Here is a 19,024-nt window from a genome sequence, read left to right on the forward strand (position 1 = left end):
CATAGCTTGTGATGATGGTCCTCTTTAATAAATGCGTTGCAGTTCATGGGTCAAACCAACCCAACTTTGAAGGCAAAGCAGAGAGAGAGAGAAGCCAAGGTTTTTTTTTTTTTTTTTTCATTTATTGATGGCAGAAATATCATCTTTTTGTGGGATTTGTGAAGATTGGCTATCACATGGCTCATTCAAACAGCTTTTTTTTTGTCTTTTTTGGCTTTTAAGATTTTATTAACTCATGTGAGTTTGATGTTTGCATTCTTCTCGATGTTGAAGGGTGGGAAATTAAATTTAAAATACCACTTCAAAAAGCTAAAACTAAAATATCATGGTTGCATTGCATCTATCCTGCCCCAAAGTGATTTTTGCTATCTCTATTCAAAATATTTTTTTACATTAAAATAATGATACCAATAATATTTATATTATATTTTTTCTCTTGTCTATATAAATAATAGTGATAATTCCATGATATGTGACTTGGAACATGTGGTTTAATGTTAAAATGGAAATGAAAAGAATATTTTGTGTATAAGATAAACCCCAAAATTGCATAAAAAAATGAATGATTCTGATTGTAAGTGCTAATGGGCTGGTATTTGTATTTTTTAGGCCTAATTATTGATTTTGTCCAAGCAAAGAATAGAAAGAAAAAAAGAACAAAGAATTGGGTTGGAACCTTTACAACATAAATCAGAAGAGCCCAGAGCAAAGAAGGAAAAGAAAAGAATAAAAGAAGAAAAGAAAGAATGGGCTGATCCTTTGAGAAGGCTGATCAGAAGCCCAACTTGAAGAAAAGCAAAGCAAAGAAGGAAAGAAAAAAAAAAGAATCGAAAACACAAAAACCAAAAGAGGCAAAACGTGCAAACCCTAACACCTACCGTGTGCACAAAATCTCTACCATCCAATCCTTATCCCACACCATCCCTCTAGACTAATCTTTCTACAATCGAACCCCCAAGCCAGATTGTCCCTTGTTTGCGGTCGAAAACCATCGAACCTTAGCCTCACCGACGGTTCATTGAGAACCAAACCAACCCACACTTGCAAAGAGACAAAATCCTAGTTGTCATTAGTATGAAGGACGAGCATGTGTGGAGCGGATTAAGGGTGTTGATCTCTTGGTGAGGCACATGCAAAGGAAGACTAATCAAGTTATGAGAAGAGAGAGACACATGGATTCTGATCTAAGGGCTCATGTCACTGCTGCTTGCAAGGGTAGAAGATATAAAGAAGCTATGGGTAAAAGCTTTAGGAGCGACTTCTTCTTCTTTTTCATTTCTCTTTTTCCATTTTTTCTTTTACGTTTCTGTTTCTGGTACTGTAAATAGATGTTACTTTGTTTTGATTAGAACCTGTCAGCACAGTACCGAGGCTATTCTGGTGAATATGACTCAGGCTGTGTTTTATGTTTTCTGCAATTTATTTTCCCTTTAATTTTCATTTTATTTGTTGTTTGTATGCTCATCAACATGTGGTGATGAGCTAATTTTCTTAGAGTTGGGTTGAAAGAGTACCCGGAACTCATCTGTTATTAGTTGTTGTTTTGATGCTTAAAGGTTAATTCCCAGTTTGTTTACTGTGTGTTTTTCATTCTGAGTTTATTATGTGATGGCCACACATAGGCTACTCCTAGTGGTGTGAGATTATTGGGAAATAACTCACACTAGACCTCACTGTAAGCACATGGAAAGTTGAGAGAGAGATCTCTCAATGGGTATGGCTCCAGGGATGAAGTTACTCCCATGTAACTTAAGGAAATGGTGCTTCAAGGTCTTGTAATAACAGATATACAGGGATGTGTCATTTGTTATTTATGGTAAAAAACTGTTGTTGGGAAACAATGATTATATTCATATTTTCGTTAGAAAAGCAACATTTATTTTTTCTGTCAAAGCAACTTAATAGCAAATGAGGGAAGGAGAAATTAATACCCAACTTGTTCTCAAACCCTGTTTTTAAATCAATTTTTGTCACTTGGTATTTTTGTCAAACCACAAGTTAAAGCTTCTGTTTTAAAACTTTAAGAGAAAATCATAAAAAAATTTACAAGTTTTCCATTTAATTAATTTTCTAGTCAATAGTTCAAAAGTCTTTCACCAATGAGTCTCTATTTGAAAAAGAAAATCCTCTCAAAAATATTTTCCTTGCATTTAGTTTAGAATATCAGTAGCATTTTATTTTATTTTAGGTTCTGATTAGCAATTACAATTTTATTCAAAGTCAAAAACGCCAAAGATCATTGTGGGAACGATAACTGGGACTCACAAAAGTCCTATATTACTTGTTTTCGCGTATACTTGCATAATTGTTAGCAAGGCTACAAATAGTATTTATTTTTATTTGATCTTTCAAGTGAAAAAAATTAATAGAAAATAAATTTCAATAGATTTGCAACTTAATTGCTAATTTAACGGAGATAAAACACGGTAACAAGTCCACGTTGCAGCACCTAATAAATACCATGCTAAATCTGAGAATATATTTATCGAGTCATGCAACTTGATTGTCTTGTTGAAATTTCATTCTTTTTTCTCAAGTTCATAAATATTAATTAGCATTATAAATAATAATTAAGATTGTAAATATTTTGGGATGATTTCAAATGTCGTTGGTGAACCTAAGACTGAATTGGGCTTCGTATTTGAGGAAGCCCAATCGGCCAAGGCATGCGCCCACCAATTCAGAATGTGGATCTACAGCCCACGATTCTATAGTTCTCTTCTACATTCACGGTTATCACCTGTGAGATAATTGCTTTAGGGTCACTTTCCTTCACAATAACTAATCCATGGGGCTATACAGTAGCGGACTTAGGATAAAAAATTTATGTCCGCACATTTAGTGGCGGGGGCTGCCCCTGAAATTTTTTTTGTAAAAAAAATTTAAATCAACGCTTAAACCCGCTCATAATCTAGTTGCTTCCATAACAAGTTGCAGGCAATAGTTTGACCAATTATTTCCCCCTAGCAAAAAATTTGGTCCCCACTTTAGCCCATTATAAAAAAAAATTAGTCACCTGGTCTCTATGAAATTTGTAAGAACCTGCACCGTTAATTAAGGAATTTAATTAATTAAATATGATAAAATAGGAAATGATTCCATAATTGACCCTAATAATTATTATGAGGCTCTAATAATTATAGTAAGTGAGTAAGAATGTTGAAAGTCTCTTTTCGGAAGAAAAGTGCAAATACCGGTTCTGCTAGTCGGAATAAATGCGTACCAAAAAAGTATCTCAGAAAATTATAATAAGTGCATGATAATTACTAGAATAATATATAGGACTTGTAAAATGAGTTTCAAGTTAAAATAATGAGAAATGGTGCCAGAACTGATACTGGCTATGAAAAAGCGCGTACCGGAAAAGTACTCAAAAAAATATAATAAAAATATGATAATTCTTGTAAAATTGATTAGGTTAAGAATCATGAGTTTGAGATTAAAATGATATGCGTAGCAATTAAAGTTAATACTGTGTGTTTAAGTGTGTTTTGGCTATAAATACTCTTATTAAAGGCACACAACCCTAGAAAAAAGACTTCTATGCGCGGATACCTTGGAGGCTGATCAGTTTTGCACTGTTTTAGTGCTTTCTTCCCTCTTGTGTGAGCCTTGTGACCTTTCTACCTCCTTGATACCTCTTCCTAAACACTTGGTCTTGAGGGTGCGAGCCTTGTGAGCAGAAAAGAGTCACCTTTCTGAGTTAGAGAACCTGTATGAAGGGTGTTTGAGCTTCTGAGTTTGGTGTTTGAGGGGTGGGAGTCTTTATTTGGTGTTTTGAAGCTTTAAGGAGCTTCATTGTTGAGTAAAAGAGCTACCTTAAGTATCATTTTCGTTTACCTTGGAAGTCAGAACCGTGAGGAGCCATTGGTGAGCTCCAAGAGCACTTCTTCCTCTGTTTTGAGCTTGTGATATGATCATCACACTTGAACTTAAGTTTTTATGCTTAAAAGTGGAACCTTGATGCATGTAATGGTTAAAAGATGATAACCTAACGTTGGGAAATGTCAAACACACCTAGAAATGCATGTTTAAGTGTCTTTAATCGGTAAAAACCCAACCTTGGAAGGATATCTTCGCGAAATGCAGAAACTGCATTCTGTTGCGAAATATCCGGATATTTGCCCGTGAAATATCCGGATATTGATATCCGGATATGGTATCCGGATATTGGATATCCGGATATGGGAATCTGGATATTGTATATCCGGATATGGTCAGTGAGATATCCGGATATGGCATATCCGGATATGCCCGAGGAATATCCGAATATTATGGGATTTCGTAGAATAGTAGTTGTGTTGTGTGAACAGTAGGCTATTGGGGGTTTGTGGACTAAGTCAGAATCATGTGATTAAGGGCTTATGGCTTTGTGGGAAGCCTTAAGATGTAAAACGTAAAAGGAAAACATAGTCTTTATGTTAATGCTTTTGAGCTATGTATGTTGATATACTTGTTGGTCCTAAATAAGATTGTGATCTGCTGTGTGTTGGACTTGAGTTGTGAGGACTCTTGGCACTGGATAGTGAGCTTGCAAGGTAAGCTTTCGTGTCCTCAGTTTAGCCATGTTGTGGTTCCACCATGTCCCATTGGGGTATGGTTATATGCATTCTGTGTTACATGCTTGTGATGTTTTGGAAATGTTGTTGAGCTGTTATATGCTAGTGCCTTTTGGATATACATGTGGGGTTCCACCTATACGGTAAGCCTGAGTATGTAGTACATACAAGATGGTGAGGCTGTGGGTGAGGTGCAAGCTGTGTTCCTTGTATTACATGTAGGTATAGACATATTCCTGCATTTCTCTGGCCAGTAGAATAGTGATTACACACGTCATAGATATCTGTTGCACTGCATAGTTTTGGAACTTATATTGAATAACTACTTTTAGAACTTATATTGCACATGTAAGTGAGCTTGGGGTGGAAGATCCTTGAGGACCCCTTGTCTTACTGAGATTTCTGTTTAGAGATCTCACCCCACGTTTGGGGCGCTTATTTCAGGTTCAGGTAATGTTGGGGTTGAGACCTCAGGCGGCAGGAGGCCGAAGCTGAGTTAGATTTGCTGTTATTTATGCTGACATGTTGGATGCTGGATATGCATGCTGCTTTTATGCTTTTAACTTCATTTATGATTTATGATTATCTTGTTGAGACGCTGTTGATTTGGTGAGCATGGGGATTGTCCTTAACACATAGACTTGTTATGTCTTAGTTTTATTCGGAGTTGTAATAATGTAACAACATATTGTCCGAACTACGAGTTGTAGTTCCGTGATTTAGATACTCACTTTATTTATATATTTAGGTATTTCAGCTAGTGGTTTTGCAATTTACATACAGACATTGGTTTTATATTTAATTGATTAAGTAATCAAGTTGGTAATTGATAATGACGTCATAATTGAAAAGAAAAAGAATATTCCGCATTTTTAATTAAGTGCAGCTTAATACGTTGTAATGTTAATATTCCAGATATACACGGGGTGTTACAAAATTCAAAGTGGACCCATTTTGGTCTTTTTGAGAGACTAATGTAGGTCTTTTTTGAATTTGAGAGGGATCACGATTTTAACTAAATTGATCCACTTTAAATATTTTAGAGACCTCGAGACTATTTTTTTTTTGCAAGGGACTAAAATGGGGACCATGCTTTTTGCTAAGGACTTATAAGGGTATTTACTCCTAATATATATAGAACCAAAAGACAAATAAAGACATGCAACCAAGAAAAAAGAAAGAAGGGAAAAAAAAAACTCCAAAATTTTATGAATTTGCCCGCAAGTGGGTCCGCCACTAGAGCTATAAATACACACACCCTATTTTAGTTTTTCCATCATACTTTGGATTGAGATATTATAGTTCTCATTGTCAATCATCTCTTCCACAAGCTTTTACTAGTTTTAAAAATTGGTGTTCACTTTCTAAAAGTATATTCTATAACTATTATTATTTTATAATTGATATTAAACAAATATAGTCAAAAAATAATTAGGCAAAAAAACTTCTCATGTTGTTGCACGTGCAGCAACCACTGTTGTCAAGAACTAATCTAAAAATGTAGAAACGCAGTGTAAAAATGTTTTAAAACGTAAGTAGAAATGATCCTTAGTAGAAACGGGTAAAAACGCTGTGTAGAAACGTAAAAACGGTAGAAATGCAGGTTTTTACGTTTTTGTACCGTTTTTACTTAAACTTAATTTTTTAAAAAAAATCCTATTTTAATTTTTTTAAATTCAATTTTTTCTTTTAATATTTTTGGACTTATATCTTATATAGTTATGTAATTTATATCTTTTAAATATGAAGTTATTTATTAAATTTTGATAGTGACTTATGTGAGAAAAAAATTACATGCATATATATATATATATATATATATATAGGAAAAAGTGTGTGTCATTTTAAATGATATAAAGTTGTGTCATTTTAAGAGATAGAGTTGACAAAAAAAATAAAGGTGTGGGTCTTACCTCTTTGTGAGAGTGAAAAGATAAAAATTGTGTCATTTAAAAGGATAAACAATTTTCCTATATATATATATATATATATATATATATATATATATATATATATATATATAATTTTGTATCTTGACCTTAAGTAGTAAAAATTTTACGTTTCGTGTCGTTTTTACGAATTATGTTTCTACTACCCCTTTTATTTATATGTAAAAACTTAATTTTGACTACATTGGCAGCAACAGTTGATGAAAGCATATTTCTTTTTCTTTTTTTTAAAAAAAAGCTGAGGCCCATTCTTGTCTCTGTTGTAAAGTGTTGCTTTTTGCAATCACTGCAGAAACATAAACCCCAAATAATTAACACTATAAAAAATTCTCGTTTGCCTGATCTTTCAAAAAAATTGTAAATTCAAAAAGCACTTCATTTATTGGTTAATTATAATTTAACGATCGGTTTTTATTTTTCTTTTCCTGTTCACCTGTACAAATTCAAACATTCAATAAAGATTCATAACTTCAAATGAGCAAATTGTCTATTCGACCCTAAGGTGACATTAATATATGTTTGAGATTAAAGTGAAGTTAATGTTAAAAATTATATTATAAATCACTTCGCTTTAGAGATACATATTAAAAATAGGATAGAATTCTCTTACTTTCATTTTATGTACTTGCATTGTTTTTACGACTCAGATTCAATCAGGAAGACTGACACAACCTTAATGGTCTTACATTAGAATAGAACTTCCTATTAGAGAAGAGTTATTGACTTTTATAAGTCGCCTATGGTAAATCATTCTATACGTAATTTTCTCCTACATTATTCTATTCTAATCGGAATTATTGACTTCAATATCAAAATCGGATACATGGCCCACTTCATTCACTCCACCTCTTATAAACCACAATCGCCCTGTTACACGAAACCCACATCCCTCTTTTAACAACCTCAAGCTATATTGAATAGAACAAAATCCAAATTCATCCATAAATGCAACTTTTTTTAAAAAAAATATTCCAATCGGTTATTGTTTCGCAACTATCATAAATGCAATCTTTGAAATATGAATAAATAATTTCCCAAACACTTATGATCAGTAAAATCGTGAATATTACCAACGATGAATAACTAAACTACGATTCAAACATAACGAACAAATATTATCATGCTTGTAAGCTTGACTCGATCAAGGTATGTTAAACTGAAAACATATGGCAGGAAAATTTTTATTCATTTCACTCAACTTTAATATTACAAAACCTTAGCCATCAAAACAGGGAATGCTCAATTCCAACAAAAATTGAGCTGAAAATAGTAAGAGCATGCCTTAACGAGAGAAACATTGTCATTGCATAATCTACAAACCAGTATCCGACCAAAATTAAGAGGACAAAAAGTTGTTGGCAAGAAACTCCTCATATGTCAGTAATCATCAATACCTACCAACATTACACAACCTTTATTGATGTGGCAACTAGACCACATATATACCCCACAACCCCTTAATGATTAGCATTGTAAACAGTACAAAATGGTGACGGCTTGAAACACTACGGAGGTCAAAAAGAGAAGTAAAATTTAAGACCATAAAAACAAAAGGGGAGAAAAATCATCCTATAGGTGTGTATCCGCACCTATGCCTAAGACAGTATGTAAGGCTAACAAAAGTTGAAAAGTCAGTCCCATGCACTAGTGACCCCAGGACCATACCCTCCAGCATACCCCCCAGAAGCCCCATAGCCACCACTGCTGTTTCCTGCAGCGTAGCCACCACTGCTGTTTCCTGCAGCGTAGTAATCTGAAACACCTTTACTAAAAGAGCCCTCTCTTCGGAAGTCACGGCTACCAAACCGGCCATTTCCTGATCGACGGTTTCTCCCTCCACCAAAAGTGGATCGAGCAGCATACCGTGAGAGCCATGCAGGTACTTCTTGATTTGCTTCTTGCATCAGATCTGCTAAAGGCCTAGCTAGGGATGAATTGTTGTCATTAAAGAATGCAGTAGCAAGACCTTTCTTTCCTGCTCGCCCTGTCCTTCCAATACGGTGTACATAATCATCGATATCATTTGGCAGGTCAAAGTTGACAACATGGGCAACATGGGGAATATCAAGACCACGAGCAGCCACATCAGTGGCAACTAATATGGGGGTGTTGCCACTTTTAAATGACCTTAATGCCAATTCTCTTTCCTACAGGTATTTCAAAATTGATATGAGCACACAGACATACAAACAAGAAATACACACACAACCCATAAATTCAATGTACAATTAAATTAGCACCAGCAACAGAAAAATTAGTAAATACTATGAAGCAACAGGCTTTCAACTTTCAAGTATAATAATTATATGAAGTTGAAATGCGATTTCTTAAAGTACTAATTTCCGAGCAATCTAGAATGATGCAACAATCCAGAACCATAAACCTAGTGATACACAACCAGAGGGACTAATAATATATATAAGCACATTTAATCTTGAGAAAGCATGGTGATTGTAAGCTTCAGCATCAAACAAAACAATAATAACATCAGAAAATGATTGCAAAAGATGTTCCAAAATAAAAGAAAAGGAATTGGTTGTGAAGGATGGCCAAAAAAAATAGTATCATTTTGAACCCAAAATATTGCCCATGACAGAAAAAGCAGGACTTTCACAGGAATAACCAGTTGATATCAGTTCTTAAGATGTTGTAGGCCATACGGAATATTGGAAGATCCCATGTTTTGTATTAGAGTTAAAAGAAGATTCCTTGTAATGCAATATTCCCTCAGAACATCAGAATTCAATAAAATGCAGAATTATAGCAAAATGATGCCTACCATTAACGCTGATGGAAAAATTATGCAACCCATCTATTTTCTGTTTCAAGTCATCCCTAAATAAAACAGGGGGAAAGTGCTCAAACCCTCATCAACTTCCTTCATCACCTATCGAGGCTTGCTGTCCATTTTTCAGGTAAAACAAACTTCACACATTTCCTATCTTATATTCTTGTTCTGATTTCTCTCATTTTCTTTTGATTTATCTACTCTCTTATCTGGTTGGGTAATTTGGGTCTCACTTGTACATGCCTCAGCTGTGTCTTTGAGCAAAACTACTTTCAGCATCTCTGTAGGCCCTCAGTAATAGAATACATCTTCTGAGTATTGGGTTTTACTGCAAGCTTCTCTGTTAATGAGAAACGGCCAGGTTGAATATTATTCCAAGACGATTTTAAAATTTAGATATAGTTTTCCTTTTCTATTATTAAGCTAGAGGCCCAAGACATGCTGTAACAACCTTCCATGAGTTGTATTATAAATGTGAAATTGTTTTTCATTGCTGCTAATTATAAAGTTTAGATTGGAAGAATGCAAGATCAGGGAAGACCACCAACATCATTGAGGATTTTTGGCGGGAATACATATCGCCTATCAAAGAGGAAAGCCTGAGAATCGAACCCAAGGCATAACTAGCATGGGCGGAAGGTTCAACCAGGTGTACCAACCTTCGTTGCCTATAAATGTGATTTTAGTTTGTCAAATATATTAGCAATTTTTTTAGAGTGAGAGATGACAAATCTCGGCTTGTGCAGAATTTCTTAAACCAAAGGCTTTGATTGGAGAGAGAGATGGGAGAGTGAGAGTTTTGAAAAGAGGTTTGCAAGAGTGAGAAAGAGTATACCCATTGAGGGGATGTAGGAGTTATTTCAAATAGCGAATTGTAAATATAAACAAACGTCAATAGCAATGTGGGAAATTGAAATGTGACCAAACAAAGAGGAACCCCCTCTACTAGAAGTATAGATATTGGCATTTCGAATCATATTAAATGAATCATTTTTAAGCACAAAGAATGAATCATTTTTTTTCCTATTATATGCACCACTTTTCACATTGCAGTACTACGCTATAAACTATTTGCTATAGCCCAGGAGCAACCTATTACTACAAGTCAGCTATTCACTATTAACAATTGCGCAATAGACTAACCTGTTGTGACCTGTCACCATGAATAGTAGTTGCAGGAAAACCATTAAGACACAACCAGTGTTCCAACGAATCAGCTCCCTTCTTTGTCTCCACAAAAACTAAAGTCAAAGCTTGCTGCAAACAAGAAAAACCATGCACGAAATAGTCTTATATAATTTAGAAAACGAATTTATTCTCAGAGAAAGGAAATATCTACAAACGAGAGAACAAAATAGGCCATCCACAGTATAAATCTGCTATACAAACAGGCCTACATGTGCAGTTGTGCAGGGGTAAGCATCACATGACAGAGCTGAGACGGAAAGAAGTAGAAATAATAAAAACATAATCCATGCATTTACATTAAATGCCAATATAAATACATGCAAACATGTTGTTCAGAATCAGTTCAGCACCTACTCTTATACTGTTGTTATACTTCTGTAGCTGTTTCTTTATGAAATTCTTTGGTTGGCATTTTGGAGAGTGTGGGGTGTGCCCTAGATCCTTGGGCCAGTTTTTTATTGGATATTTTGATTACCAGTTTTTTATTACTAGTTTAGTGGCACCATGCTGTGTATGCTACAATTTGACGAACATGGTTGGAGCATGATTCTCATATCTTTAAGGAAAGTTCTATGGATGAGCAGCTTCCTTGGGCTTCAGCTTGGTGTAAATGTAAAGCGCATTGTTGTTTCAGAGGGGTTTCCCTAACAGATATGTTAAGAGACTAGATGACTTTGTTTCATTGACGTTTTTTCTGTTCACTTTTGATTTTACTGTAGTTTTTTATAGGGATTCTCTTATCTTTCTATCTCTCTGCATCCATCTTCTATTTACCTTTGTAAAGAACCAATTCAACCCAAAAGTTTAAACTGTTGGGTGAGGCTATATTAATGGTTTATATTATTCTCTAAAACACCCCCTCACACAGGAGCCTTTTGGGCTTGAAGCATGGATAGCCCAATTTGGGATTACCTTGTGCTTATTTAATTCCACTTGAGAGTGGGGGTTGTGAGGATCGAACTCGTGACCTCGTGGTCACTGAAGCTCTGATACCATGTAAAGAACCAATTCAACCCAAAAACTTAAGCTGTTGGGTGAGGCAAAATTAATGGTTTATATTATTCTCTAACAACCTTAATAAAATTCTTTAAAATAAATAAATGCATGCATGCTTGACTAAATGTCTGTAAGCATCACCCAGAACAGCCCATCCAAAGTGGATTGGGGCAGTTTCAGAGACAACAGTCACGATGAAAAGCTCTGGTATTTCTTTTGGGAATGTGGCACTGAACAACTGAGAAAAGCTCTGAATTTATTGTCATACACAATACCTATAATCACTATTTCAGTTGTTCTAGGGTATTTTCTCAACCCAATGGATGTGATTCATTAACACAAGCTGAATCAACCTGTGACATTCATTTAGTTTTTGAAAACACGTGAATTAAGTTTTATGTAAGTGAAATACCTTCGCTTGTACACCATTTTCCCTCTGTGCATGAAGAAGGTCCATGAGGTGACTCCTCTTGTCAGACTCTTGAACATACTCAACTCTTTGATTAATTAAATCAGTACTTGAGCCCACTCTTCCAACAGCAAGGAAAATATAATTTGAAAGGAAATCAGAGGCCAATCTCTGCATACAACCATGAATCACAGAAATAACAAAGGTCATGAAAGTTACAAAATACCCAACAAATAGGTATTAATGTATTGTTTATACCTCTCAAGTCAGCTCAAAACAAATAAAAAAACAACCAAATTATATTTGATTCTAAAGGCACTCTTTCTAAAAATAAAGGTGGAGGAAGATTGAAGGTAAGACCCCCGGAGGCAACTATGTGATTCACAAAAACTTAACAGAAATGCATTTCAGAGCAATGAAAAACTACAATATAAATCCCTAACATGGATGAGTGTAACCCCTTAAAATTCCAACCAGCACTAAATAACAAAGGAATACGTATGCACCCCAAGTGACAAGGGAGCAAACAAAAGGAAAAAAAAAAAAAGTAAAGCAACTAACTGCCCCATTAAGGTAGGAAAGCTAGCAATAAGCTAAATAAAAATCACATGCCACATGAAAGCATGCTTCACTTGAAAGGATATTTTACAGAGTAAATCAAACCTGTATCTCTTTTGGAAATGTGGCACTGAACAACATAGTCTGTCTGGCACCTGGTGGAGGCATGTCCATTTGTTCTACAATCTTCCTTATTTGTGGCTCAAAACCCATATCCAGCATCCGATCTGCTTCATCTAAAGCGAGATATCGGATCATCTGCAATGAAACTCTAGCTCTCTCCAGCAAATCTACCAGTCTCCCAGGAGTTGCAACAAGAATGTCAACCCCTCTTTCAAGATCCCGCAGCTGGCGAAAATAAAACTTGTTAGGATCTAAACCAAAATCTAAAAGTTCTACCTTTCAAAATGGTAAAATTTGATAGACCACTAGTTTCCAGATTGGCCCCATTCAGGAAAATTTGCAACAGAACAAAATCTACAAGATCATACAGCTATAGTGACATTTATACAGTTTCCATAAACTCCAAAACTATGTTCAATAAATTATTAGTTAACAAGCAATATCTACATATATTCTGACAGATATATAGTAATCCACAAACTCCAATTCAAAAAACCCTCTAATCCAAAATACGAAACCTATTGAAGTATGAACTGAAGAGATATGCATAAAATATTTCAGAGTAACCATAACATGTTTCAGACTCATTGGACAAGGTGCTGTGCCTCCACAAAAAATACTACACTATATAACAACAAGGTTATTAACCAGTTAATACCCAAACATAGAAATAAGAATAAAGATCCCAATGAGATGATTGAAATGGCAAACATCGAAAAAGGTTGGGTTTCCAGTTTTCTACGAATTGTACCTCCAAACAAGGATGTATCACAGCTGAAAATAACTAAAAATGATTTTGCAATGAAACTAACAAGCTCATTATGAAACAGTGAAATAATAGCATCAAAGAATCAGCAGGCGGAGCCTTATATCGTAATCACATTTAAACAAACACCCTCCAAATGTTACCATTAAATCTGTATCATCACCCATTTTGACCTTATATTTCCTTATAGATAATTTTCAGTAAAGTACATGTACCAAAATTTAGACTGTTAACCATGGTCTAAGCAGAGACCGTAATGCACACCTGATCCACTGAATCATGGAACCACGTAAAAGTGACATGTAAGTCTCATTAACCAAAACTTTTAAGTTTTTAATAAAGTTGTTTAAAAATTAAAAAATGATCCTTGTCTGCTAAAAGTATCAGGCGAACCATGAATAACTATATGAGTTCTCCATAAACAAGAAGTGGAGCATCATTTGGATTACTAGCTTTTGAAATGTAAGTCAATTTCTTTTTCCAAGAAAGATCAATTACCTTTGGTGTGTATTGTCATGAACCAACTCTCAAAAACTCATGCATACCAAGCTTTAAGCTTGATACAAATGACACTTAAAAAATCAGAATTAATCAAATATAATCAGGCCAACACAAAACATGGTTGTCATAGGCATAACAGGTGGACGTTGGCTGACAATGGATCTTCATAGGCAGTGAATAATGGGTCTTCAAACACACAGAAGATGAACATAAAGGCCACAAATAAGGTGGTACCAGCACCAGAGGCAATAGAGGAGGCAAACTTATAAGTTCTAGCAAAGAAGGCTGGTTGATAAGCAGCGAAGGCTGATAAGCCTGAAGACCAGCAATGAAGGTTGAGTACAAAACCCATGTGATAATGGCACTTAAAAGAGTCCAGCAATGAAGGTTGGAAAACTTGAAATCCAACAACAAAGGCTGGTTACAAAACAATGAGCAATGAAGGCTGAGGACTGTGAAAAAGACTCTCGGAGATTGGGAGCTCAAAATGCTTTGCGAACAAACTGGTAAGGCCAGACTGCATGAGGGACAAAAACGACTATGATGCATTTGCGACAAAAGAGACGACAGGTCCAAACAGCATCTTCCATATTTCTACCCTCCAATGCTATGTTGTCATTGGAAAAGAGATCAAATGCAGCAACACAACAGGGAACAGAGCCATGCGGTGCTGCCCAAAAATAGAGAACCATGCGTGGCAAACTACACAGTTAGGCAGAAACACACACTAAAGAGAGACGGGGACAAACAACAAATGAGGGCCCAGACGTAGCCAAACAACAACAGCAAGAAGGAAAGGAAGGAAGGGGGAAAGCGCAAAGGGACAGCAGATCCCAGTGCAAGGACCTTCAGCGATGAAAGCGCAGCAAATGACGTGGCTGTCTTATTGTTAGAATGGTGACATGGAAGATTCCCGCTAAAAAGACAATTGTCAGCGATAGACGGTGGCCATAAAAGCACAGGCGATGACCGGATAATGAGCGGCAGTGGTGGCCGGAAAATGAGCAGCTCCGATGGCCGGAAAAGACCTACACTGGAGGATGACGTGGCTGTCTTATTGTTAGAATGGTGACATGGAAGATTCCCGCTAAAAAGACAATTGTCAGCGATAGACGGTGGCCATAAAAACACAGGCGATGACCGGATAATGAGCGGCAGTGGTGGCCGGAAAATGAGCAGCTCCGATGGCCGGAAAAGACCTACACTAGAGGAGGCAGTGGAAAACAAATTTGATTTGTGACATGGTATTAGATCGATACTATCATCCGTGATCAGTCCATCACTATTCTGCGGCGAAGATCCCTAAAATCCAGAGATCTTTAATTTCATAATTATTTTCTTCCTTTAGAATAGTCATCTCTTTGTTGTGTCGTCTTTTCAGCAACCTTCTCACTTCCAGCATGATGCCACTTCTTCCAATTATCGCTACTTGGTGGCAACTATACAGCTAAACCATCATGTCACATTTTGAAGTAGTGCACATCACCGCCATCACAACCGATCTTTCATGGAAAATTCTTCTCCTTCCAACAGCCCATTTGTTTTTCAGCAACTTTTTTAGTGACCCAATGGTTTTTTTTGGCAAAGCCCACTTGTTTTTCAGCAACTTATTTGACCACCTGCTTACTAATGTTTTTTTGGCAACCCACCGCTTCACCCTCTTTGCATAACAGCATCAATATTGATTTGGTTCCAGGCAACTTCTATCCCATCTACTTCATCAAATGCCTTATATACAGTCTCGAAGGCTCCTTTCTCCAACATTTTATCATACCATAAGTATCGCAAACTTTGATCTTTCTCCACAACACCAACATCACCGGTCTCAAAATCAATAACCATGCCAAACACAAGAAAAGAATTGAGTTCATCAAACAGCTTCTGAGGATTTTTCTTAACTCCATCGCATTCCTCTATATCAGTTCAATATAGAATATTATTCAGACTTTGTTCCTTTATCTCCCTCTATAACTAAATCCCAATAATTTCAACACATATAAATACCGAACAATCGTTTTAACCCCTTAATCCATTCAATCAAGAAAACTTTGGAGCTATATAGGATTATACGTAAATAAAAACCTTCATTTAAGATTCCATCAACATTGCAAGGCCCAATAGTAAGGTCATCATTAAAGATTCATAAAATGCAGGCAATCAGGACTTTAGTGCAACTAGTCATTTAAAAGTTGAAAGGGCAGATAACTCAAATACTATACATATCCTAGATAAATAATCAAGAAACACCTTGGATCCGGATCCAGATCCAAATCATATCAAACTTGGGATCTCGCATATGAACTAACTTTGCTAAGTAATTGGAACAAGGTACCTATCCACCAAAATAAGAAAGACATATAGTATAATGCAACTGTGTGTTTTGTGATCTACGAATTAAAGATAATAACTGAAACATCTAGCAAGAATATCATCACATGGACTCATAATTGTGCGAAAATCAAAGTAAAGAACAAGAAGAAACAGAGATAAAAGAAGGGGCAGAAACCTGCTGGTTTATTGGTGCTCCACCATAAGCAACAACCACCCTAACCCCAGTTTGGTACGAAAACTTCTTAGCCTCTTCATGTATCTGAAACAAAATTACAACATTTCGAATATATTTCCAATACAGAACTGTGTCCAACAAAAATATGTCATAATACATGGTCAATATGATTGACTCACTTGCATTGATAACTCCCTAGTTGGTGAGAGAACAAGTGCAAGCGGATACACTGTACGCACCCCACGAGGTGGCCTCTGGACAGGTTGGCCCCTCATAATTCCACTGATAATTGGAAAGCAGAAAGCAGCAGTCTTTCCAGAACCAGTCTGCGCACAAGCCATCAAATCCCGTCCAGCAAGGGATATTGGTATGGCATGCCGCTGAACAGGTGTTGGCTTCACATATTTGCACCTTCTTATATTCTGATTAAGTGCTTCACCCAAGTCAATCTCAGCAAATGTATTCACAGGTTGGGGCACATTTTGACCACTGGTCTCCACTGGAATGTCTTCATATGCATCAAAATTTATTCCTGTATTCTCCGGCTCACTAACTGCCTGTTCTACATTATCCTCATCTCCAAAGGGATTGACTTCCCGCTCCCTGCCATGATCCCAACCACCACTTTTGTTCCCCCATCCACTCGTATGGCCACCGCCACCATACCCAGAACGATAATCATTTTTCGGTGCAGCCCAACGTGATCCAGCATTACCAGCAACAGTACCAGAACCAGAACCAGAAGTTGGGCCACTATTTGTTGGAGCAGGAGATTCTGCTGACGGTGGACGGTTCCTCAGATGGGGAGGAACATAAACAGGTTTCGAAGGAGCTAAAGTGCTGCCAGTTCCCGGGTTGTTGGCAGAAGAACCAGGAACTGCAATGTCAGCTGCAGAATTTGCAGCCAAATCTGCCCATGAACTTCGCATAGTCAATCACAAATTCTTGTTGTCAACAGCTGTCCACAAAATTCCAAACGATAACCAATCCTTTCCAGAATAGCAATGACACCTTTAAAATTTAAAAGGGGCCCACAATAAAAATAAAAAAAAACAACCCTTTGTGGAAACAGATAAATATTCTTCAAAACACACAAAATTGTTCAGAACCAACCCTGCAACGCAATGAACTCCAATCAGCAATCATTCCAAACCTCTTAATATTACAAAAATGAGAGAACCAACAAGCAAAGCACATCAAATACAAACGACAAACAAGCGCATAATGCAAAGCACAAATAAAACAAACGAGAAAAACGAGGCAGTAGAAGCATTAAACCAAGTCCATTCCCATCCAAATCTCAAATAGACGATAGCAGGAGCAAACCTGATCTACAATGGCGAAGAAAACACAATGCCTTTTGAAGACAAGCACGAAAAAACAAACAAACAAACAAAAAGAGAAAAAAATATATGCAGATTGCAGAGAGAGAAAAGCAAAGGATGCACCTTTATTTTGTTGGGAAGAGTAAAACCCTAAATCGATGAGGTAAGTGAAAAAAGAAGAAGAGAGGAAGATCGAGAAACCCTAATTTGGTTTGGTTGCAAAATGAGAAAGAGAAGACAAAAGAAGGAAGACGCCTTCTGAATTGGAAACAACAAAAATATCTTCTGTTTTTTGTTATGTTTTTCTATATCGTTGAAAAATTTGAAATTGATATTAATTAAGGGTTCGCCGTGCGCTCGTTACAAATAAGTTATTTACAACTATGGTAGAAGGTTGTTTTGGAACGAAAATTATGATATTTTTGTAATTTTAATTTATTTCAGGGTTATAATAATTTTTTATTTATAATTTTTTAAGATTTCAATATCAAAATTTTGTAAATAAATACAGATAACTTATATGCACTAACTAAATGCAGAAATATTTTTGCCATTAATTAATTAAGTAAAAAGTATTTGTTAATTGTATCATTGTTAAGATAGAGGAAGACATGATAATATAATATTTTTTATTTAAATTTTAAAATAAAAAAAATCACTTTTTTATTCTTATTTTTTTTGTTTTTCTCTCGTTTAAAATGACATAAGTTCATATTCTTTGAAATGACAAACACTAAATTTGATAATTAATTAAAGGAAAAAGTGTTTGTCATTTTAAATGACAGAAAGTTACGTCATTTTAAGAGAGATACAGACACAGAAAATTTAAATTTTAAATTAAAAAAAAATCACCCACATTTTCTCTCTCATGATTTCCGTTTGTATGTGTCTATCTCATTTTTTTTGTTTTTCTCTAATTTAAAATGACATAAGTTCATATTCTTTAAAATCACATAAGTTCATATTCTTTAAAATGACAAACACTAAATTTGATAATTAATTAAAGGGACGAGTGTTTGTCATTTTAAATGACAGAAAGTTACGTCATTTTAAGAGTAATACAGACACAGAAAATTTGAATTTTAAATTAAAAAAAAATCACTCTTTTTCTCTCTCCCATGATTTCCGTTTGTCTGTGTCTATCTCTCTCCTAAAATGACATAACTTATGTCATTTAAAATGACAAACATCAAACCCTTAATTAAAATATATTTGTATTTAACTTATTTAAATTATTTAATTTAGGGTTTGATGTTTATCATTCTAAATGACATAAGTTATATTATTTTAGGAGAGAGGTAGACACAAGAAATGAAAAATCACGAGAGAGAAAGTAAATGATTTTTTTTAATTTAA

General features: G+C 35.5%; 1 protein-coding gene across 1 annotated transcript; it reads right to left on the reverse strand.

The window, feature by feature from the left end:
• Positions 1–7,707: 7,707 nt before the first annotated feature.
• LOC133300011 (DEAD-box ATP-dependent RNA helicase 37-like) lies at positions 7,708–17,922 on the reverse strand. The gene is made up of 7 exons (XM_061499496.1): positions 17,792–17,922; positions 16,523–17,457; positions 16,344–16,427; positions 12,553–12,795; positions 11,893–12,060; positions 10,440–10,553; positions 7,708–8,655 (listed from the first exon to the last, which is right to left on the reverse strand). The coding sequence occupies exons 2-7, from the start codon at positions 17,270–17,272 to the stop codon at positions 8,140–8,142; spliced, it is 1,875 nt and encodes a 624-aa protein (XP_061355480.1). The 5' UTR covers positions 17,273–17,457; positions 17,792–17,922; the 3' UTR covers positions 7,708–8,139.
• Between the last annotated feature and the right edge of the window lie 1,102 nt (positions 17,923–19,024).

The sequence above is a fragment of the Gastrolobium bilobum genome, unplaced genomic scaffold (genome assembly GCF_033153095.1).
Source record: "Gastrolobium bilobum isolate Gb01-03AN ecotype WA unplaced genomic scaffold, APGP_CSIRO_Gbil_v1 utg36856, whole genome shotgun sequence".
In the NCBI taxonomy this organism is placed as follows: Eukaryota; Viridiplantae; Streptophyta; class Magnoliopsida; order Fabales; family Fabaceae; genus Gastrolobium; species Gastrolobium bilobum.

Coding starts and splice junctions, on each gene's coding strand:
- LOC133300011 (XM_061499496.1), bottom strand. CDS start 17,272: ATGCGAAGTTCATGGGCAGATTTGGCTGCAAATTCTGCAGCTGACATT. Junction 12,796..16,343: donor GAGCACCAATAAACCAGCAG/GTTTCTGCCCCT, acceptor TATTTTCGCCAG/CTGCGGGATCTTGAAAGAGG. Junction 12,061..12,552: donor CATTTCCAAAAGAGATACAG/GTTTGATTTACT, acceptor GGTTGTATGCAG/AGATTGGCCTCTGATTTCCT.